Raw genomic sequence first — 24,165 nt, 5'->3', positions numbered from 1 at the left:
ATCCAACGGTTCACGTCTCGAGTGATGATCAATCGTTCTTTCGCGCGAAAGATACAACCCAAACCATCCCGTAAAACTCCACTCCTCTTTTTAGTCCGACCGTCCTCTTTGAATGACACGTACATCGTGTACTCAAAACCTGTGGTAAATAGGACACGCGTCAGTCAGTTAGTTGCATTCTAAACCTTCCAGAGCAGACTTGATTACTAATCTCTCTACGTGGCAATCTTGTCCCTCCCCTTCTTCCCAAAATACCCCTGCCGCCGACCCTCCTCCTCCCGGCAGGGGCCGGCATGCCGTTCGCCGACTACTAGAGCTTCTCTCTCCCCCGTCCCAGCCTGGCCCCGACCCCGGCCTCCCCCACGCTTTGGACTCCCTCCGGCCACCGTCTCTGCCTTCGCCGCAGCCGACCCCTTGTGATTGTAGTCAAGGTGCTCGATAGGTGGTTGCAGAGTGGTGTTTGCTTGAATGTGGAAGGTTCATGTTCTTCTCATAAAGGCTTTAGCTAGAGCTGGCAGGCTTAATGAAGCAAGAAGTCATCTTTCCGACATAGGAAGTAGGGGGATTCGACCAAATGGTTCGGTTTATTCGCTTCTGATGGAGGGTTATCTCAAAGCTGGTCTTCAGAACCATGCATTAGCTTTGCTTGAAGAGTATAAGATTTCAGGTTTGAGAATTGTGGATGGGGTATTGCAGGTAATATTGCACACACCTTGATTAAACTGTGGAGGATAATGCAGAGGATAAGAATTAAGCAAGCCTTAGAAAAAAGAGAAACAGGGTAGAAAATGGTATATCTATGCATGGATGACTAGATTTTTGAGTTGCTTCCTACTCTTCATGTTCTTCTCCTCTTGTGACAGGGGTCATGGAAGAATTCAATTCAAGGAAATGGCAACACAAAGAAAGCATAAGACAGAGGAAAAAATTGAGCTAAAATGCTGAAGAGGAAAAAACTGTTAATTGAGTAGTTGAGAAGCCTTTCCATTGTCTTCTCCTTTATGTTTAGAAAGTAGAAAAAAAAAATCAGCACATAAAAAGAAAATCAAGGGGAATATGGCAAACACTTTGGAGAAAACTAAATATCTAGTATAATGTGGGATTTTGAGGCTATGAGAAAGTTTCCTCCTCTTTTTATTTATTTAGGCTTTTTATGAATTAGTACATAGATAATGTTGTCTCTATTGCTTTGTTACAATATTCTTCTTAGATTTTGTGTAAGTAGACATTCCAGTTTGAAGAAGAGTTTATTTGAGCTATAGCCTTAGGTGGAGAACACAGTCTCGAAATAATGCCTCAAACATCTTATTCATCCATCTTTGTACGTAAGGCTAGATGAAGTTGAGAGCTGTTGATCATTCTCATCTCTAAATAGGAACCCATGCCAAATATAAATATATTCTTTGCAATAATAATTTGAGAACTTCAGGAAACTCAAGCTCTAGCTCCAATTAGAAGCAAATTTTCTTTGAAATTTTCAGCGTACCTCCTCAACTAGGTTATCCTAAGTAGTATGATTTGTACGGTTATAAATCTCTAAAAATTTTAACCAGACCAGGAGATAGGTTCTTTAAGAGTAGAAAGGTATATAAATTTTTTCAAAATATTTCGAGAGCATAGAGATTTTTAGTGAGAAGGTTTAATAGCAATATTATGAGAATAAATGAAAATTTAAAAAATTATAAGAGTATTATGAAAAAAAAAGGACATTTTGAGGATAGAGAAAGTTTTCGCATGCACTTTTCCCATACTTATTGGATGCTTTGAGGGTTAAAAGGTTATATTTTAACCAAAATATTATTAGGGCATGGATATTTTTAATTAAGTGGTTAATGGGGGGTGTTATGAGAATAGCTTCCCATATTTATCATCTAATAATATTTAGGGATTTGTTACATTTTGGTCAACATGAACAGGCTCAACCTGACCCATTGCCGCCCCAACCAGACCGCCTGAACCAGCTGCTCTCGGCCCTACCTAATAAAACCCTAGCTCCCTCCTCCTCGCGCCTCAGGCTCGCTCGCTCGCGAAGAAGGGTTTTGAGAGCGGAGAGGAATTTGGGGGCGAGAAAAAGGGATGGGGAAGGCGGCGAAGGGGTCGCGGAAGGGGAAGAAGGCATGGAGGGCGAACATCAAGACGGACGACATCGACGAGTACTTCGAGAAGACCACCAAGGATGCGCTCAGCGGCGCCGCTGCCCTCCCCTCTATCCCCAGCGACTCCCTCTTCTACGTCGACAAGTCCACAGGCAGCCACGCCTCCTCCTCCACCTTTTCGACTGGATTTTTTTGATTGCTTCTTGTTCTTCGAACGCTATTTGTTCTTTTCGTGCTCTAGCTGGATTTTTTTTCTCCCTTTTTTGTCTTTTTTTTATTGTATATGTTTGGTTTTCTTGCTAAAGGTACGAATTTGTGAGAAGCTGGGGGGATCTTTGGTTGCGAGTTTGAGAGATCATGGACATGTTTCTCCTGTAGGATTTTTCTTTTTTGGAAAAATCCAATTTTTAGGGCGAGAAATTATAATTATATTTTATATTAGAAATTGAGAGGTGGAAAGCGAGTGGCTAAGCAGGAGGGCTAGGAGGTCTCGGTTTGCACTCTGTATAAGCACAGTTATTGTTTGTATGTTAATGGCTGATGGGTTATTTTGTAATTTTTATTTTATCAACATGTAACTTTTGATTGAGAATATGACTTTTTTTGGGTTAAAAAAACTAGTGAATTCGATTACAAATGAAACTAATGAAAGACTAATGCATGACAAGAGCAAAAAGATTCCAGTGCAGTTTGGATGTGGTAGAATGATTTTTTTTGTTAAAAAAAAAAAGAAAATGTAGAATGCATGGTCCGTAGTGACAAGTTGACTATACTGTTGAATCGTCATCATTTCAATTCCTTAAGCCTGTTGTTCTTATTATTTCCATATTGATGTTCTCACTAAGCAAGGAAGACCCATGAAAAGTTTAGGTTGCTGTTTTGTTAATAACTTCCGTGACTTCTTGTAGTTGGGGAACTTCCTGGTTCCATATTGTTTTGACATTGAAAAGGTTGCTGGACTAGCCTTCTATTAGTTTGTAAGGAAAAATGTGCCGTTGTAGCTGTTGTGCAATTCCTTTTCATATGTATTTTCTGGGAATATTTTCTACTTCAAGCTATTTTTGCTGATCCTCATTTAAAATAATCTTTTCGAGAGATTGATTGAGTCTTTTCATGACTGCTACAGATATTCCTGTCAAAAGGAAGATAGAAAAGAAGAGGGAGAAAGTTCTACATTACGAGAGCTTGCTTCAGAGCAATCCCTTTGTGCAACCTGTACCATCTTCAACATTGAAAAAGTCAAAAAAGAAAAAGAAAGAAATTCTGAAAGAAAAAACTGAAACACAAAATGCTTCAAAGGTATGCAATCTGTTAGAGAAGTTTTAGGCCTGGAAATTATCTTTTATATTTATTATCTGTTCTTGATATCTTCAGGGTGAGGATTCAGCTACCACAGTCCATGACATATGGAACGAAAAAGGTTCTTTCATGATTAATATGTTCAGCACTGCTTTATTATAATTACCTAATGTTGACTCCATTCTGATCTTTTTATCTCCCTTCAAACTTTGCAGGTGAAGTGCGTGCCAAGGCCAAAAAGGTGAGACAATCATATCTCATTATTTATGATCTGATGACTCGTGAACAAATAAATTATTTAAACATTTAGTACTTCTGAGGAAGCCTAGAGTTACATGGCTACTCGAACCATGCAATTTCCATCTAGGAAGTCCTTAAAAAATACTACTGAAGTGAACTTAAACAACTTGAAGCTTTTCATGTGGTCTCTGTCTTCTTGCATGCCGTGAGATGTTTTCCAACAAAAGGAAAGTAAAATTAAGATCTTGATTTACCTATTGTTGCATAGTGCATACGTGGCATGCTTTGCCCAAGTGATGGCCATGATGATGACATTATACCTCCACTATGTTCGTAGACCATGCTAGGATGGCTACTGTATCCTATTTCCTTTGAAGGTGATGTTAAGTATATCACTAAAGTCAATCATAGCAACAGGGAGTACTGTGAAACGAAAGACATATAGCTCAATGGTCAGCACTATGGCGCTGAAAGCATCAACCCAACAGAAAATGCTGAAGAGCTGGATCCACCTGTTACATTCTTCCAATAATTGATTCACAAGCTACATTGAAAAAGTTTGAAACTAAAAATGAAAAAAACACCTACAAGAGCCAGTTCATTTGCAAATTTCAATTTTGACTCACAGACAGGTGCTTGGTGATCTCTTGCTTTCTTCATGGGAAAGGATCATGCGGCAACTGTCTGAATCACCGTTTGATTCTTTCCCGTTTATTCTACCTGTAGCTTGCCGCGTAAGTTCATTGTTATTATTTGCAAGATTAGATTGTGCATAAAAGATTCTTAAGAGGGTGACTTTGTATTCTTTTCTTGTTGAAATTATGGAATTCATAAAGTTCGTTAATAACATTCTTGGGATTTGACAGAAGTCATCCACCTCTCTTATTCCGGCGGTTGAAGTGGAGCCACCAGGATGTTCATTCAATCCTCCATTTGAGGCTCATCAGGTATCTCGTGGACTTCCTAATGCGCTATAACATTCCAGTTATATGTAGCTCATCAAAGAGGCTGGTTAGAGGCTAGTTAGATAAGATAGTCTCATTTCTCTCAAGTTCTGTCCATGATGAGGGTCAGTTGTTTTTTGTTTTGCTTTCTTGCTTTGGATATAGGATTCGTTGGCCCGAGCTGTTGCAGATGAGATGCAAAAAGTTTATAAAAAAGAATTGGGACCTCAACCAGTGCCACCTACAGTTCCTGGTGAAATAGTGGCTGAAGTAGATGTGAGTGTAGAAATTCCTCTCTCTCTCTTGCTTTTTTGTATAAGTAGAAGATTCAAATGGCTAGGTTGATATGAAGATAACCAGAAATTTTATGAAGTAAGATATGCATATGAGGTAGCCGCTAGTTCATCTTCGTAGTTTCTTTAGTTGATATTAAAGAGGTTTTCTTTTCAAAACTTCTTAGCTTTTTTTTTTTCATGCAGAGGTAAGAAAAAATAATTGCTACTACTATGCATAACGAGGGGAAGCTCTCCACGACCATTAGCTTATGGGTTTTTCCATTGAGTATCCCCAAATCTTGTGATTGTACCGTGTAATTCCCATTTTTATCCATGTGATCATTTGACCATGATAGATGGGTGCATTAAAACTAATCTAGATTTGGTATGTGTCAAGCACTAGTTCCCAAATTACTGATTGTAACCAGGCTCCAAATGAAAGTAGGTTGAAAGGAATAAATGTTCTCAAGATATTTCAGTTGCAAGTGCAGGTTTTAATTTCTTATTATAAGCGTATTTGGTGATGCATATTTTGCTTACCCGCAAAATCCTGCCGATCCTTTGTATAGTAAGAAGGGAAGAATTAATGTTTTTTACTTGCAATATTTTGCTGATACTGTGTATTATAAGAACGGAAGAATTGAAGAAGTGGATGAGGTGACTAAGAAATCCTGTTAGGCTATTTTGGATCCGATTATGAGAAAGTAAAGGTCATTCATAACTTAGTGCAAACAAAATACAATCCGTACATGGTTACCCTGACATAGGCTGATGAAGTAAATTCTAGACCTACTTTTTACTTGTTAATCAAGTCATGTTGCAAGATAGATGAGTGTCTTAATTATTTCTAAAGCCTATAAAATCCACCTTAAACTTTTTGTTTGAGGCTCATTGTGTCGCCACCCAACTTTAAAGGAGTTTATTGGCATCCTCAGCTCAAACTTGCAAAATAAAAGATGTAGGATCCAGAGCCAACTTAAGAAAACTTAGAAAAGATAAGTTACATGCCTAATATAGAATTTTATACACCAGTTTGTGCCTTCAAAAGTTGGCTGATCCATTTTACTATTAAATTGAACTTTTAAGCCATAATTAATTTTGTATTTTCCTAAATCTCTAATACAGTACTATGATTAATTTGCTTGAATCTGTCTCCTTCTGGAAATACTCTTTGTTCATTTTTACTTCACTAATTTGTATGAAAGTCCTCCAAATGGAGAAGGGGTGCAAGAGTTGAAGTACCATCTGGCAGTTCTGGAATGCTTGACCCCTGTCATAATTATAGATGTTAGCTGATATCAAATTCATACATTGATACAAACATATAGTTGCTCTCGTTTGCTAACACCTTTTGCTCTCTAGAAATTTTTTCTGGATGCAGATGATGGCAATGAAAGTGATGTGGAAGGGGGTGAGGGTGATGTTGGCAATGAGTTGCATGCACAAAGGTCTGCTATTCTAAATCTTCTTGTTAATAATGCTCTTATGTCCTGTTAATTGAATACTATACCATTTGAGAAAGAAGGTGCAGTATTTAAGATATATGATTGGAGAATTTTTTTCATGTAGAACATAGCTTAATATCGTAAAGCTTCTTATTATATTTGATGGTTGATTTTATTTATGTAAATTGGTGATTTTTGTGAATGATTCTCATAACTTTTTAATAGCATCCATTATATCATTTTTTCCGTGAAAGATGATAGAGGTTTTCTGAAGATAATGATGCAATATTACTTCTCAAAAGAATGAGGCCATGACAACAGGTTGCCCAACAAAATATTGTTTTCCTTTTAATTTCTCAAGAAGTGTAATTTGCCGATTTCAAGGTCTGTGTTGGTAGAAGATTTGTCCTTATGCCAGCATGATCTCCATTCCTACATAGATGAATGACAATTTTGTAGTAGGTCTTTGCCATGGGGCTGGTGATTTGTGCTCTTGAATTAACATTCATGGCTAGGTTGTCAGGGATAGCTCTAGGGATCCGAAGATTCCAGTGGAAGCTCTTGCCTATGCTTCTTTATGAATCCCTCAATATAATTAACTTGAATCCAACTCGAAAAATCAATTTTGATTCCTCATAACTTCAACTTTTTTGGTTGTTTGATTGCATGAGTTGCTAACCTCAAAGTTAATCTTGTGAATCCATAAACAAGTATCATTTTAGTTGTGAGATTTGAGACGTGCATTTGGATTTGCAAATAGTGCTCTATACTGTAGTGCCACTCTAAAAGTTGGGCCTCATCAGAAGTAGTGGAAAACCATGGGATCCTTTTAATATTCTTGTTGACATTGCCAACTGTTTTATATCTATCCTTAAACAAATCTCCTTATTCTCTCCATCCTAATCCTCCATTTCGTAATTTGATGGATTAATTTTTAAGTTGTTCTCCCGTTCCAAAATTTCCTCCCACCCTATATAGATGCATTGATGCTTGGTGTCCATGGCACATCTGCTAACCTTATTGGTAGATCACTAGATTGTATGTCTAATCACATCGTATTGAAGGAATTAATTATAGAATTTTCCTTTCAAATCATAATGACATATATGTGATAAAAGAGACTTACTAAGTTTGTGATTACGAATTATTATGTCTTCCTTGAAGAATGCCATTGTAGACAGTTCCCAACGGCTCCAGGATAAGCAACAGTATGTGGGTTACTCTTATGGTAGGTTCAAACTGCACCCTCCCTGTTGCATTTTATCTACCTTGATCAATCTTTCATATGAGAGTTAAGTTGCATGACTTGATTTGAAGCGGAAATGAGTTCTAAAATCATTTTAGGATGAAAGTATTTCCACTCTGCTTTTTTATTGGAGAGGGAATTCTTTGACAAAAAACCCTTAATTTATATTTCTTTAAAAAAAAACTAAAATGGTCGACGAATGCATCTATGTGGACTCTTCAACAAACCTCTGGATCAATGCATGAATTGAAATTGAATTAGTTGTTTCAATCAAATAGCAGACAAAGAGTTGCCGTACCAAACCTATTTGTATGGGTTAAGTTTCAGTTTATTACTGGATAACGAGTGATTCATCCAACCCAAATCCACCCCTTTTTTCATAAATCTTATTATTCAATATTTTAATTAGGAGAGTCATTGACTTTAAAATTGCAAAAATAATGGTTTTCTGAAAATTATTTTTTCAATAGTAATAATTTGTTAATTAGGGGATACCAATGATAGGCAGGTTAATATTTGTAAGTGATATTATATGCACTTGCAATCTTTGTCTTTCCAATGTTCCCATTGGAATGTGGTTTGCAAGTATTATGATCAGTATGGTTTAAGTGTACAGTCAGGAAATCAGCTGAGTGTTTTTTCTGCTTTGAAGAGTTATATGAAGTTCTCATATAAACTATCCTGTGGGATTGCGGTTGAGGTTATGTTTAGGAGATATGCTGACTTCTGCTGTTGCCACGACAATGCTTGGGATAGTTGACAGAGTACAATAAATGTTTGACTAATTGTTATACTTGCTTGCTGTTGCCCTTGACAAGGCTTGGGATAGTTGACAGAGTACAATGAATGATTGACTGATTCTTATATCTGCTTGTTAGTGCTTGTCCTTCTTCAGATGTCTTAGTGAAAGATAAGTGTAATGAATCCAAGGTGAAGGTGCTACAGGAGTGTAGGGACTTTGTAGAAGTTCGATGCTATAAGGAAATGAGGGAACAGACCATCATCCCATGAACTATATGAGATATGGGATGATATTGGTCTAGATGATCTGGGATGCATTACTTACCTTCCTGTTTTACTTGCATCTTTATATAGGAAGTGCAAATTCTTTAAATTGTCATACATTATTTTATAAGATGGAGTTTTGGTGCAAGTCATTGTGTATTCAATTCAACCCAAGATGGTCTCGATGGGAAAGAAATAGAATCATATAGCAATTGATTGTTCATATCTAAAGAGATTATTGTGCGTATTTTTATATGAACGCATGCTAGAATGCGATGTGGTATGGTACAGGCATTTTTGCATTTATGGATTCAAGCTAAAATACTTAAGAATGAAAGGAGAAAGACTTCAGGAATATTTTAGATATTGAGGCCCGTTTGGCATTGCTGTAGCCTATAGGTAGCAGAGCTTTTAATAAAAAGTTGTTTGCTATTTGATAACTATATTTTTAAAAGTGCTGTGAAACTTTAACATATGTTTGATAACCAAACCAAGAAAGTGCTTTTAATATCAAGAAATGATAATAAAGGATATTACATATTACACTCAATTATCTAACTATTTATACTATCAAAAAATTATTATTATAAAATATTTTTTTAATTCATAAATTATTTATTTTGATATTTAACCTGAATAATATAATTAGTAATAATTTTTTAAATTTATTATAAAAATATACATTATTTTAACAATAATATTATATGATAATAATATTATTATAATATGATTATGACATTATTGTTTTAATATTTTATAATGCTATAATAATATTATAATATTATAATATGATTATTATAATATCATAATGATGATAATGATAAAATATTATTATTACATTATATAATATTATATTGTTATTTTATTGTACAATTAAAAATCTATTATTATAAAGTATTGTTAATTTATAGATTATTTTTAGATTACTTGTTAAACCATTATTGGGACTTGAACACAGGTCTCTCATCTTAGAAAAAAGCAGCTTCTCCCCACATCTCAAATAGAGCTATTGCCCAAAAGCTCTAATTTGGAGTTCTTCCCTAGCAGACCTTTCTTAGCTTTTGGAGGAGCTAGAAAGCTGTTTCAAAATTTTTACCACACACTTTAAAATCACCTCCAAAAGCAATGCCAAAGGGGCCTTAAATGTTGTAAGTTCTCATATTGAATGACTTATTTGATGAAATAGCAAGAGCTAATGACCTTGTATACGTTGAACTTAGATTTTCCAATACTCTGATACTTTGAATCTTTGACATATTCCTGCATGGGAACGTTTTATGAACAATTATATGGTGTACCAGTATAGTTCTATTAAATTGGTTTTTATAAATATGCATGATTACTTCAGTTTGTTTTAATTGACATTAGTATATTGTTATTGGTCCTCTAATATTTTTCCAGCAATCCTTTCTGAAGAGTAAAATCTTGTAGCAGGTGTTGTGTCTGGGCCTTGTTTTTACTTTTTGACATGAAAAGATAATGCAGGTAATGTTGGTTCGATCTTTTTTATTTTGGAAGATTGGCTATTGAAGTGAGAAATATTAATCAGAAGATACAGATAAATTTGTTAGATTCATATGTCATCAATCTTCAGGAAACCTTTTTCTTAAGAGTCATTGGCTTAGTCATGTTATGTTATTCAGACTGTTTTGGCTGACCTTGCATGATGATACTGTAGAGATAAATTTAACTTTATTTATATTAAGGTTGAAAAGGTACAATTTACAACAATTTGATGTTGCTTGTTTGGAATGATGCATCAAGCCACTTTTGGAGAAATATTTCGTTTGCACTAATTTTCATGATCGTCGAAGCACTTGGGCACTCTTGCAGCTGCTTAGATATCAGGTGCTCCACTAAATCAATGACCCTTATCGGGAAACTCTGGAATTTCAGATTGTTACCCTATTCAAGAAAGTCGACACCAGAAAAACTCACCAGATGACTGCACTTCTTTCTTTCCTCTAGTTTATATAACCTAGAAAGCATATATGTCAAATTGGCAAATCTGATGCTTGAACCTTGTGCAGTTAAATAAATTTATCATACACTGCTAAGCGTCTATGATTAGCTTTGAAATCGTATTGCTTTTTGGCAAGTTCATTAGAACAACTATTTTTCTTCTGAGTGCAGAAAATTAAAAACAAAAGTGGTAACTCGAGTGGAGCGAAATCGGAGAGCCAGACACAAGGATCAGCTAAAAGCAGAAGCAGAAGCTGAGAAGCTGGAGAATCTTAATAAGGAAATTGATAGGTACTTATCTGTCTTCATCCTCAAGAATGTGAAGTGTCTTTAATGAGGAATTTTAGCTTACTGCTTCATCAATTTACTGCAGTTTACCAGATATCTTGAAAGAAATAGCTAAAGAGGATGAAGAAAAGCACAGAAGACATAGGAGACGTGTTGTTTCTAAGCAAGATAGACTAAAAGCAGCTCCACCTCGCCTGGGAAAGCACAAGTAACATCTCATAACTCATCAACTTTATTGCTCTACTCTGTTTAGAATCTTTAGATAATGCATAAATGCAACAACAATTTCTTGAACTGTATATGCCAAAGCATTGTTAAAGAACATATTGTCTGGGCTGTGGTTTTGAGCTAATAGGCATGTTGAAGATTTACTTGGTTCGTCTTGGCAGATTATAATGTTTATTTAGTTATGTACAAGTTCACCCCCATGTTATTACTGGGAATTAGTTTTCTGAATTAGTAATTATCCAAGTTGTCTACAAGACTATGAGATCAGACAATCAAGACAGTGCTCCAACTACTATGGAAAAAGATTGTGATGCTAAGATCTTCTGGATTATCTTAGGTTTAACCAGGCTTCAAAACAAAGTAGGTTGAAAGGAATAATACTCTAAACCTTGAAGACACTGAGCTTCTTCCTTGATATATTGGAATATATATCATGCTTAATGTAAATCTCGAAACTCTTCTCTACGGTATTTAGTTCTGAAGTGGAAGCTTTTACTCTGCCTGGTAGTGGAGTTAACCTGCACCTAATGATGAAATACATGCGAGAATGGCCAGTTTGCAGAAGAGGGAAGAGGAAAGCTGCGAGTCACCCTGGCCTGATAAGAAGCAGATGTATGGACCATCTTGTACTTGACATCTGATGGGTTAACGAAATTGAGTACTTGTCATGTGCCGATTGATGGGGATACCCTTTGGCTTTTCCTGCCAGAATGTGCTTTGTTCTAGTTATTACGAAATTATCTCTATTTTAAGATGAATAAACTTTCCTAAAAATCCATAATTTCTTACCATTTCTTGATTTCCCAGAACTATGGTTTCATTGATTCTTTTTCTCATCCCTTGCAGATTTGAACCAGCTCCTCTTCAGGTTCTTTTGACAGAGGAAATCTCTGGGTCTCTGCGTAAGCTGAAGGTACTCACTAGGTTCTCATTTACATATTGATTCCTTCCAGTTTCAGCTCTTGGCTACATCTGAATTTTAGCACACCTATTATTTTGTTTAGGGATGTTGCACTCTTGCAAGGGATCGTTTCAAAAGCCTTGAGAAACGGGGTTTACTTGTCCCAAAAGCTAAAAGGAGCAGGTTTGTATTGATTGGCTATTGTGTCTTCTGCTCCTGATCTTTGCCCCATGCAACATGTAGTCTTATCTCTATAATTTCTTGCATGCATGTTTTTCCAAATGGGAAACAAACACTAATTAACACATACCACACCAATAACCTTTTCTTCAACGTACAGTATCTAGTGTGTTTGCCATAATTTTTTTTTCAGAAAAAAGAACTTAGTGCGCCTATTTGCTTATTTACTGATGTCAATTTTTTATCAGGTATTTTCATCTAATTGTTGCATTTTGTTTACCACGCAGAAAGAAGTAGACATTGTTTATGGCTGGATCACATGGAATACGGTGGATATGCAATGGAGGGGCCTGCTCAAGTGAAGCATGAGATTTTGGTTCTTACCTTCTCGGTCAATGTAATATCTGATTTCCTTCCTGAGTACTGTTAGAAGCAATATGCAACAGTGGATAGTGGAATTTGAGTACTCTTCAGGTCTTTTGATTGATGAAAATTTTCAAAAAGAGTACAGAATTTTGTATGTATCAAATGACTTCTTGCCTACTCCAGACCTCTGAATTCTTTCTTTGAAGGGCAGACCTTTAAATTCATGGTAGGCTTTTGACTGCACGAGTCTCTTTTTTGACGCTGCAAATCAGATATGTGGATGTTAAGTTCTCCTTTGTCAGAAGCTTCAGGGCGTGACTGCTTATTCTTGGCTGGTAGAGAATAATATGCACTGCAGTTTCCATTATAATATTGGAGACTACAGTTATTAATTCCAATTATGGTTGAGTTCGCTGCAAGGGCAGCAGGCAAGAAGCAACTGCAAGAGTAGCAATAAACTTTATGCCTCTTGCGAAATAGTTCTGCGATCTGTTAGGATGCAAATATTGGTCCTTCAGAAACAAGGGAAGCCCATTTTCCACTGGAACTCCCACCTGTGGAAAAACTCAGCTGTGGACAGGGTAGTTTGCTTCTAGCAGGCCATGATATTGCGAGATCATCTCTTTTTTAATGTTCACAAGTGCTTGCTTATATGTGCCAATGTTGTCGACATCACAAGTGCTTGCTTATATGTGCCAATGTTGTCGACATCCTCTAGTATCCACAATGGCTTAGAACAAGTAGCGCTGGCGATAAGCTGATCAAAGCACTCGATGGTGCAGATAAATGGTGGCAGGCATTATTGTAGACGATTCATCAGTCTAATCTCTATCGTCTGAAGTAAAACCGAAGGTGAATGAAAGCTCTGGATAAATCAAGCTTCTGTTGATACATTGGCAGTGCATTATTTTGATCCCTCTCTTTTAGCAAGAAGACCAAGTGCAACCCTTGCCGTATGGATGAGCACCGGCAACCATAAGAAGATTTTGTTTGCTTATCAAGATTTCATTTTTCACATGAATTGCTTACCCGTATTGCGATATCTTTCGGAAGAAACGGACTGCATTATGATTTAATTAAAATCCACTCGACAAACATGGTGGGCCCCAGAAATATATATCAATTATGCAAGAGAGATCATACTAGGAATCAACAAGCAAACGTACATGATGACGGAAAAAGAAAAAAAAAAATTAGAAATACGTACCCAAGGGAACGAGGAATACGGATTCCATCAACTACCGCCACCACCACCAAACCTCCCAATCTCTAAATCATTCTCAACTAGAAATAGCGAACCCCTTCAAATATGAGACAGAGATTGAGAGAATAATGGTGAGAAAAAAAGAAAAAAAAAAAACAAATGCCAGCGTTGGAGAATGCATTATGTTTTCTTTATACTGCTGGCCGACCCATCAACAGATTTAACAGCGTGGTACTTACAGTTTGGCAATCGTACAATGTGCAGATGATAAAAAACTTGAAAGGAAAACTATCTTCAATTCCTTGGCTTCGGACTAGCAAATAAAAGCCTCCTCAGAGAATCTGTAAATTCCCCAGCCATGCGAGGGTGGATAAGGGCGACACATGCCACAAAGCACAGTAAAGCACTCCCTGTTACAAATAGAGCAGCACGAATGCTTGTCTTTGTACTAGGGAAAATGTTGGCCCAGGATTCCGATGTCCATCTTGTACCCGAATTCAGCCGGCACATCTGTCCAGAAATTCGTTCTCTAGTTAGAAGTGGAACAGTTTCATCATTTCCTTGAGTAGCTTGAGGAGTTGTTGAGCCTGAACCATCTTTGTCCCTTCTCTCTGTACTCTGCAACACAAAAAGGCATTGGTTTTGAAGTTACTATAGTATGGTGATTCAAAGGCCTAATAATGTCAAGCCACCGCTCTGACAAAAAAACAAGCAGATTTAGATTAGAGACTAACAGATAATGCCAAACATCTCAGCAGAATTATAATAATTCGAATATATGTGCAATACATTTTTTTTTTTTTAATGACCGGTTCTGCACAATTTTTTATCCAACTTGTCAATGATTTACTGCCGGATATGACCCTTGCTGCATCACAGATCCCGGTAATTACTTGCACATCTCAGTTTGGTGGGTCTGGGTTCAATGAGATTGTCTTGTATTGCTCCTTTAGTGAAGCATTCTACCAAAATCTTTAGCTTAATGGTTCAAAGCCAAACAGCCAACTAGTTCCAGAATTTGATCAAAAAAAGGAAACGGCAGTATTTGCAAGCATGTTGTCATTCGTAGGGCATGTAGGCAACATGACAACATATCAATTGTTGACTAATCTTATTTGTTCAGTTTAGGTTATTATTCAAATTCATTTTTATATACAATTATTTGAAGAAAACCTTCTTACAGTATAAATTAATCAATCCAGCTTCAGTCAAAGTACTAATTCATAGATTTGTGGAAGAACTGAAGTTTTTGGTTAGATTTAGAAAGTGGGATTTGGGTAAATAAGTAAATCATGTTTTGAGATTCTAGACACATACCAATTAGAATACCAACAAAAGCAAGTTAGATTAAGGAAAATGTTGTTTACCTCTGTGTATATCTGCATATAATAGATATATCTTGCATAGTCTTGTGTAGTTTCTTTTGGGCTAGTATTTGAATAGATATTAACTTTTAGCTGAAAGATATGCGTATAGAAATGGCAGATCATAACCTAACTCCACCTCCACACTATAATATTAAAGACATATTTTGCCCCCTCATCTTTCCTGGAGTCCCGAGTTCCTATGCTACATCAAACATAGATGTGCTTTATACACAAACGTCCACCACCATTTTCACCTTGCATCTTAAATGCAGAAAACATGATACCCTAGTCCTCCACTCTCTCAAGTAAATACACTTCATATCCCAATATATGAACCTTATTAAGTCTAAAAAGAATTATACTTTTTTTTTCTTTTTCAAGTATCCAGATTAGCAGCCAAATATTCTACTGCTTTGCAATCCTTCTCCTGCTTAAAGATGATTCCAAATAACAACTTCCTTTTCAACCAAGCAATTAATACTAGTATACTACAGCCACTAAGAATTAGAGCTGATTATGGTTTAATTACCATTACGCTGTTTATGTTTTGTTCATATCTAATAGAACATGAAAACCAGTTACTAACCTTTTTACAAGATTTAATAGCAATATATTTTCACTTCCTAAGCAGGCGTCCTAATTTAATGCAAACCACCCCCTATGTGCTCCTATACCTACTCATTGTACAAGCAGCTTCAGTCCACCTAAAGGCTGAAAAAAAGATGTCAAGGCTCAAAACAAGTAAAAAATATGGGAATAGAAGGAACAATAACTGAAAAATCTCACACAGAAGCACAGGAGCAGCATGAAAAAACATGCACTTTGACTTCTCTAATTATTTTATAAATTTGATAAGCTAAGTTCAACTTCCCTGAAATACGCTCACTATTGTAATGGGTAACAAGGACCGAACCAGCAACCTCTGCGTTTCAAGAAACAACTTAAATCAACATCAGTTCTGATATCACAACCTATCTTTAACATTTTGGTTTGGAAATTATTTTATCATGGATCTGTATTTTGTAAAAAATTAATTATGTGCAAAATATCCAACAGAAATGATACGAAAGCTTGGGCTCAGCACTTGTAAAAATATCTATGTCAATTTTAATTAACCACCGTCAATGATGACATAAAAATAATTAGTAGAAACAATTAGATCAAAAAAATCATTCCATTGAACTTGTCATGAAAAATTCAATCCAAAAAAGAATGATGTGTACCCCAAAAAATAAAGATTAGGAAAAAATGTGAACTTACTTGGTTCAAACAAGACATTCTATTATTCCCATCATTCATCGCATAGCTTTGTGGCATGGAGGCTCTAGAAAGGGAGTCCAGTGGATCTAACTCTGATTTCTCATCATGTGGAATTCTGTGATGCAGAATTTCTCTTGCATGGTTTATATAGTTCAAGAAAAGCCTCGAATCAGCATCTAAAGCTTTATCTACTCTGCTGTTTAAGCCTTCCCAGTCAATTGCATCCAGATAACGCAGTATCTCTTCCAACAAAATGAAAGCCTTGTTCTGTATTAAAAATTTTAATAAACAAGTTAATCTATGAATATTTGTTGAACTCAAGAGTGTTTCTGTTTCCTCTAACCGAGGTTCCTTAAGCAACCATGCAATATCCAAAAGTAGTTCAGATATTGAATTTTGCTTTAACACAAGAGCCTTGCAAAAGCCTGGATTTGCAACAGTATCAGTGGTCTGAGAGATGATGCTGTCTGTGCAGAGAGATTCAAAGAACGCTCCATGCATCCTCTTTAACTTAGAACATATGTGCTTGTTTCCAAAGAGGATGGGCACGAAGTTGGATGTTCCAGATTCATTTTCTACCTACAAAAACAAGCTGGCATATTATCGAGTTGCTTTAATGATGCAGACCAGTCCTAGGGACAAATCTACTACCCAGTGGAAATTAAAATAATAAAAACCTAATCTGAAATTATTTAAACCAACTATGAAACTATAAGAACTAAGAAGTGAGTATGCAGCCTGAAATTTAAAATCTAGTGCAGTGTACACAAGAAAAAAGGGAAAGAAAAGAGCTCATGCATGTATAGCATGTAACTATGATGCATGTACTTTAAGCCTAAGTAACCACAAGACAGCAAGTTCAGTGAATTACCAGATAAAATTCACAATGTCGAACGATCATGAAATTAACCTACTCAGAAATGTAGTTCACAGTTTTAATTATTTTAGGTTGTTATCTTAGGTTTAATTTCTTAAGTTAGTAAGGTTTTTTTAATGTCTCTTAGAGTAACAAATGAACTGAATATTATAAATTGAACTTATTATGTACTTGTTGATTATTTCCTCCTCCATGAAAGTTGTACATCAAGAAGAATAGTACCCCACCAGGATAGACTGTAGCATTGATGTTTCTGATACTAATCGAGTGAAATGCTGAAGCTGCTTGGTGGATTTTCCACTAATTATCTGTTGCAACGAAGAGTCCCAAACTTTTATTCCTTTTATTCTATGAACATCCCATCTTTTAGATCTCTAAAAACAAAATTCTCTTCCTGCATCATTTGGCACTACGGATTCAAGCATCCTACAGTAATTATGTTTAGGTATGCCTATGCAATAGAATAAAGAGTAGTTGGCACATTAAACATGAACAGAAGCATCAAGCAAGCAATGGTCACTGCAAGTTAGCAATGCACCGCAAGAGCTGAGCACAACTAGCAGCCAAGAATTACAATTTACAGTAGGTCAATTTCAGCAAAAATATTTAGAAAAATGTTCACAATATACAAACCTCAATAAATGCAGGGCCAAAAATTTCTGAATCTGTCTGAGTTATATTTATCCTGAACACTTCATGCTCAATGCTTGAAATAGAGCCCACCCCATTTTCATTGCATTCGGTGATCTTATGACAGATGGCATGACAGGACTTTAATGAAAGATACTTTCCAGCAAAAGACACAAGAAATCTGCCATCAAAAAAATAATTACTAAGAAATCCAATTACTCTTCATGAAGAAAAAAACACTTATTATGGCAGGTAAAATGAACTGGAGACTCTAGAGACGGAAACAGTTTCAAATAACTGTAACGGAATCAAAACATACAAAATCTGTGACACCCATCACCCCACTAAAAATTGTTGAAATACTGAAGATTAAAGTCACAAGTTCCTCACCGAAATAAAGAAGTTTTGGGATGTTAAAATAAAAATTGAATTTTGTCAAATAAGGCATCATTATATGAACATTTACATATAACCCACTGATAGAAGTCAAAATTCACTGCATGGAACTGTTCTCCCTTGGCAACCAATACAAACTGCAGCCATATGCATAGAATCAAAGGGATCGCTTCAAACGTTTTTCATATTGAATTACTACTCTTAGTCATCGGCAACGGTAGTAGAGTTCACACAAAATTTTCCCAGGCAATAAAAGGAACAAACCGATTTTTTTTTCTCTTGAGGAAATAGAAAGGGCAAAGAACACATCCCTCGAAGTTACTAAAGGATGAAACAGGGAGCCCAACACTGAGGGCCCTGTACTCTTGCAACTACAACAAGCTCTCCAATTTACCCCACTCCCGACAGAACTCCCCTTTATCTTTTTTAGAACATAAAACTCCCCACTCTTTAGAAAAACTGAGAGCTAAACATAGCTCTGATTGTGTTTTGTTTCTTGAGGAAAATATAGCGGCTGCATTCCAGTTCATAGGGCAAGAAAAGCTTTGGACTTTCTCCTCTCCTTTCCAAAAAAAGCTCTTCTAACCTGGTCCAATCTTCTGACTACCCACTTCAGGATGCTGTAAATGGACACCAAGTGCATGGATAAAGAAAAAGAACTGAATTGATCAAGATCAAACTGCCTCCAATGGAGAGTAGTTTCCTTTCCATCCAGTCTTTTGTTGACCTTGTTAATCAGCAGTTACCAATCCAACTTCCCCAGAGTCCTATTGCTCAATGAAAGAGCCAAATACATCAAAGGTAAACTCCCCAACCTAGGACCAAGTACACTGGCTAGGAACAAAGCTTCACAAACCCCCATGATGGTGCAAACCATGAAGCTCTTCTAAAATTAACCCTCAAGCAAGCAACAAGCTCGAAGGTCAGAAGAACAAACCTAAGGAACATACTCAGTTAAAATCTGAAGAAACTCATCTCCAAGAAAGGTTGCAAGTTGCAACTACACATTATGCTTACATAAATCTCAGGTGTTCAAAAAAATATATGCATATCTAAATAACTTAAAGCAGCAATTATCAGTATGATGTCACTCTCTAAATCCCAAAAGCCTCAATTAACCTCTCCTGTTAAACAAATAATTTCATTTAAATCACAAACATAAAAATACTTAAAAGCAACCCAAGATAGCAGAGACGAACTGAAAATCTCTCTGCTAATAAATAGCTAACCCCTAAAATTAGCTTTAAAATTCTGATTGTTGCCAGATATCTAATCCAGCTTCAAGTAAACACCATTGTTTAATACTTTAACTGAATGATACATAAGCTTAAATTGGCTGAATCTAGCAGATATGGGTTATAGAAAACTCATCTCTTGAGTTCACTACTGCAGACTCGTTGACACCTACTAAATCAATCTCCTCTGGATAATATATTTCCAATTCAAACCAACTCAAACAAACCTTGTTAAACCATTGAACATATAGTACCTAATAGAATAATCACCTGCTGCAACCAATAGCTTGCTACTCTGCCTCTGAGTAAACAAATTCTGAGACCATGGAACACCATCAGGATTAGTAATTGTATATATAAATCACAAAAGCAATAGCACTTCAAAGATGCTCAACCTCAAGGATTGGTCAATCAAAAAATAAGGATCCAAATCTTCATAAAGGTCAACAATAAACTCTATGGACTATAGAGAAACCCTTTCCACGTTTGAAATGTAAATAAAGTCATTTCCTCCATTGAACACCTAGGTCATTCAATTTTTCTTGAAAATTTTCCCTCTATTCCAGTTGAATCTCATCTCAAAACTTATAATCCTCTCAATTATGATTCAATACCATCGATAACTTACTCAAAACTTGAACTTCTCAGGGGATCTTTTAAGTGAATAGTTGAATCCAAGTTCTCTAAATACTGATGGCTGCAATCTGTGACCGGCTGCCTACTTACTTTCTTTACATTCTAGGTTTTTTAGAATCTAATTGTGGTATACCAATTGTAACCAGTCATTTCTAAATCTGAGGCATATCAGACATTTGAAACGTAAATGCACAAAAGATGAAATAGAAAAGAGAAATATAATTGTTTGTCATTCTATGCTTTTCTTCTTTTTTCTCTCAGCTCTCCCTTAAAACTTTGTTCTTCTGTTTTGCTTCTTTTTTCCTTCAACATTTCTTTATTATGAATTATATAGACTGCAATAAAAATTTCACTAAAAAAGAATTAGGCTAAACATGATCAGCTGACCATTATAATGAGGTTTCTCGATAGACTTCAAGGTTATAGTGGACAACTTCAATCTGGCCATACATTTTTCAATGGAAATAATTGCTAAACTCAGTAAATGTTTTACTTTTTTTTTAGAAGTTCTACGTGGCTTGCAGATAGAGCCTGCAGCAAAAGTTGTGCTGCTAAAAAAACTTGGGCCTTTTTTCATCAAAATGGGATAGGACATGGGGCAAATCAACAAAACTTCATGCAACGATTGGAAAAAAGATACAACCTAATACGAACACATCATCAGCCCATTGAAAATTGGGGGTCGAACTTGGATTGGTCTCAACAACTTAACCCATCCAACCCACTTGGTGGGCAGGGTTTGGATGAGGTTTTACAAATTTGGGTTGGGGCTTGGGCTCCAGAATTTTAGCCTAACCTCAAACTGAGGTGTTAGGATTGAGCTTAAACCCAACACAAAATCAACCCTAGGCCAACCCAAAACCAACTCAACCTGAACCAAACCCAATAAATAAATAATTCATATTTATGTTTCATATAAGATTACTTATATGTTGCATCCAACTATGTCTTTAGTCATGTTAATTATAATATTGTGTTAGTGTATTCCAAAGTGAATGGATGGTTGCGACCTCCCCATTAATATTAGTCCAGCAAAAACATCACAAACATTCCCTCTAGCTTAAAATTTCTAGTCAACCCGATCTAACCTAATTAACATGGCCCAACCAGTGGCGGAGCTAGGATTTTGGGGTTTTTTTTGTAGGGGGGATGGGGGTGGGTAGCATAAGCTTTTTTTAATTACTAATATGGTAACCAGTTGAACTAACAAGAAAATGCTAATTTGTTATATATTTAATACATGCAAGATTGTCATTGTTTCAAGTTAGATAAAAAGGGTTTTCTATATCAAGCACCATCCAGTTGTCAAAATACAACATTATATAGCAAACCTAAAATATATGAGAATCGAGCATTTTAGAAGGAACTGTTATTATTATTATCGAGGACTCGAGAATATAGTAAGAAAGAAGAAATCCCACCAGAAAAAAATAAGGAACAAATCCTTTTTGAGAGTTAAGAATGTAAATACCTGATTATATTTATGTTGCTGCATCCCTCTGGCCTCTTCCTACTCTTCATCTTTTCTCTAATAAATATTTTCTTTTTATGCACGTTAAGTATTAAAAGAAAATTAATTTATAGCTGATTTCTTAAAATATATTAGAACACATCATGGATTTGAAGGATAGTTTGTCTCCTCTTGCAATGTGATCTATGGAGATCCCAACTCATAAATGGATCTTCTTGTATTTTAAAAAGAAATCCTAAGTAATAGGTAGATTGAGAGAATATTTTTATTTTTGAGCGCCTAAACAAACATGGAAATCCAACTATAAGAGTCCACTTCTTAAAGCCCTATATTTTTGGCTTTTTTATGAGGGAGGGGGCAGCAAATGAAATGAATTTCTCTATTATACGAACCCATGTTCAAGGGATTCCATTTTTTTTTTTTTTGGTTGGTTGGGGGGGGGGGGGGGGGGGGGTAGCGAGGCAAATGAAACCAATTTCTCGATTATAAGAACCCATGTTCAAGGAGTTCCATTTTAGGGGGGCAATTGTCCCCCCGCCCTCCACTCGGCCCCTGTAGCTCCACCGGTGAGCCAAACCCAACCCAATGCTAATTCGACCCAACCCGAATTTAGCTGAAGATGGGATCTTGGATGGGTGAGGGTTGGGGATAAAAAGGTTGGGTTAAGATTAGCCCTCAACCAACCCAATCTGCCTCAGTTCCAGCCCCACTAAAAATTGGTGCCAAAATTCTATCTAAGAAAACCTTTCTCATTCACAATAGATTACGCTATGAAATCTAAAGCGGCAGTTGGAAAAGAAGAAAACCTTTCTCATTCACCATATATTAAGCTTTTGCAACCAGAGGGCAACTCTGAAAAAATTCCTAGGACACTAAAAAAATACAAGTCAAATACTCTAACTAAAATATAGCCAGATACAAGGTCCACAATTTCGGTACCGGTACTGTATCGATACTTTATCGATTTGGTTCAGTACGGTACAGTAGACCATGGTCCAATAGAATATAGGCCAGCACCACAAGTCACATAAAGTGCAGCACCTAAAGCATTGATCCAATGCCACAAAAATCAAAATGATGCCTAGTAACAAAATTGTTATACCTCATATAAAATCCTTGCAAATGTCATGTCAAGCAGAAGTACAGGTAAATGTAATGCCGTTTATTTGTCCACAAGTATTTTAGATGTTTGGTTAATTCAGCTATGTGTTTGTCAAAGCATATTGGTGTGAAAATGGATAAAAAGTATATATTCAAATCTGGTTTAATATCCAACTCTATTAGGCTATGGATATAAATTTTAGCATCCAACTAATATCCATATTCCTATTCTACCGGTCAAAGAAAAGCAAATAAAGATATGGAAATAAATATTAACATCCAATTAATTTGTGTTTCCGCATTCATATTCATCAAATAACAATGCATGTGAATATGGACGTTAAGGATTGACGAACAATGCCGAACCGTGGTTCAAGGCATACCGAATCGGAACAATCGGCTAGTGACATGGTTCACCGGTTCAAAATGGGATATAAGGCTGACTGAACAAAACTGCTTCAAAATCCTCTTCACTCACTTCAAAACCCTCAGTCGAAGGCTCCATCGCCCTATTCGCTATGTTCGAAGGCTAGAGAAACATCGGAGGCCCCTTCAAAATACTCTAGCCTCCATCCCGCTTAGAAACCCATCGTGCCCCTTTGAAACCCAACAACAATCAGAGGTAGGTTGTCTCTCTCCGTCCCTCTTTCTTCGTCCCGGCCTACAGCCCGCTTCAAAGCTCTTCGAGAAGCTTCTTCTCTCTCTCTCTCTCTCTCTCCCTCCCTCTCTCCCCCTCCCTTCCTCTTCCTATCCCTTTACCTCCCTCCTCTCTCTCTCTCTCTCTTCCTCTTTCTCCTCCCACTTCTCTCTCTCACTGTCTTCATTTCCGAACAAGGGAGAGTGGAACAAGAGAGGGTTTCGAATTATTTTTTTTATTTTAAAATTTTGAACTGAAGCTGGCAAACCATATGCTGATTTTAGCTCAAAATTTGAAAATAAAAAAAGAGTCTGAAACAGATTGAAACAGCACAATACTAGTATCGTACTGTCGGGTAAGTAGTACAGGTTCCAATACCAGTGCATCCAACCTGGATGGATATATTAGTATCCGATCCATAGCCCATCCATTTCAGCCCTAATTGCCAAATGTCTCTCTCCTATAGTGATATTGGTCTTATGCATAAGAAAATAGAAGATAAAAAAGGAATAAAAGAAACCATTGAATTATAACTTGACCATAGGTTCTGAATTATATGCTCCCAAGGGATTAAGAGATTCAAAAGCTGCTGGCTTTAAACAAATGTTCATCTGTCTTGATCACCCTTTGTAATTATTAAATAATAGCAAAATTATAATCTCCAAGAGATTAACACTTCTGTTGCTCAACCTAATATTCTGACAGAAAAAAAAAACAATCAAAACAGTCTTATCATGCAAAGCACTAGAAACCATATTGTGATAGTGTCCAGTGTGACAGATTTCCATAACTTCACACTCACCTTATATATGCACTACCCAACCACATTTTCATGATCTGACTCATGACACCCATGTGACTATGTGAGGATAAGAG

General features: G+C 36.3%; 2 protein-coding genes across 4 annotated transcripts in view; one reads left to right on the top strand and one right to left on the bottom strand.

Annotated features, from left to right (window-relative positions):
* The first annotated feature begins 1,905 nt into the window (after window positions 1-1,905).
* On the top strand, window positions 1,906-12,699 carry LOC103724230 (ribosome biogenesis protein NOP53). Its single transcript, XM_008815425.4, has 12 exons — window positions 1,906-2,248; window positions 3,223-3,395; window positions 3,471-3,516; window positions 3,611-3,636; window positions 4,502-4,582; window positions 4,745-4,855; window positions 6,217-6,302; window positions 10,684-10,803; window positions 10,886-11,008; window positions 11,875-11,941; window positions 12,033-12,112; window positions 12,397-12,699. The coding sequence occupies exons 1-12, from the start codon at window positions 2,077-2,079 to the stop codon at window positions 12,404-12,406; spliced, it is 1,095 nt and encodes a 364-aa protein (XP_008813647.2). The 5' UTR covers window positions 1,906-2,076; the 3' UTR covers window positions 12,407-12,699.
* Window positions 12,700-13,577: 878 nt separating this feature from the next.
* LOC103724228 (squamosa promoter-binding-like protein 9) overlaps window positions 13,578-24,165 on the bottom strand; it is a 37,979-nt gene continuing 27,391 nt past the window's right edge. Inside the window, exons 8-11 of one of the 3 annotated variants that reach the window (XR_005511407.1) lie at window positions 17,817-17,994; window positions 16,307-16,885; window positions 13,919-14,297; window positions 13,578-13,776 (exon numbers count right to left, since the gene is read on the bottom strand). Coding sequence is in view for 2 of the 3 variants with exons in the window: in XM_008815422.4 (XP_008813644.1) it covers window positions 13,974-14,297; window positions 16,307-16,885; window positions 17,817-17,994 (1,081 nt within the window). In the remaining variant the exon portion in view is untranslated. The other 2 variants (XM_008815422.4, XM_026800420.2) reach the window with 2 other exon arrangements.

The sequence above is a fragment of the Phoenix dactylifera genome, chromosome 1, assembly GCF_009389715.1.
Source record: "Phoenix dactylifera cultivar Barhee BC4 chromosome 1, palm_55x_up_171113_PBpolish2nd_filt_p, whole genome shotgun sequence".
Classification (NCBI taxonomy): Eukaryota; Viridiplantae; Streptophyta; class Magnoliopsida; order Arecales; family Arecaceae; genus Phoenix; species Phoenix dactylifera.
The sequence above is the reverse complement of the archived record's forward strand: the minus strand, read 5'-3'. Positions and strand labels throughout refer to the sequence as shown.

What these genes read in the sequence shown, in the direction of transcription:
- LOC103724230 (XM_008815425.4), top strand. Translation starts at nt 2,077, where the DNA reads ATGGGGAAGGCGGCGAAGGGGTCGCGGAAGGGGAAGAAGGCATGGAGG. An exon ending in CTACGTCGACAAGTCCACAG is followed by an intron (nt 2,249 to 3,222) that starts GCAGCCACGCCT and finishes TGACTGCTACAG; the next exon opens with ATATTCCTGTCAAAAGGAAG. An exon ending in GGTCTCTGCGTAAGCTGAAG is followed by an intron (nt 11,942 to 12,032) that starts GTACTCACTAGG and finishes TATTTTGTTTAG; the next exon opens with GGATGTTGCACTCTTGCAAG.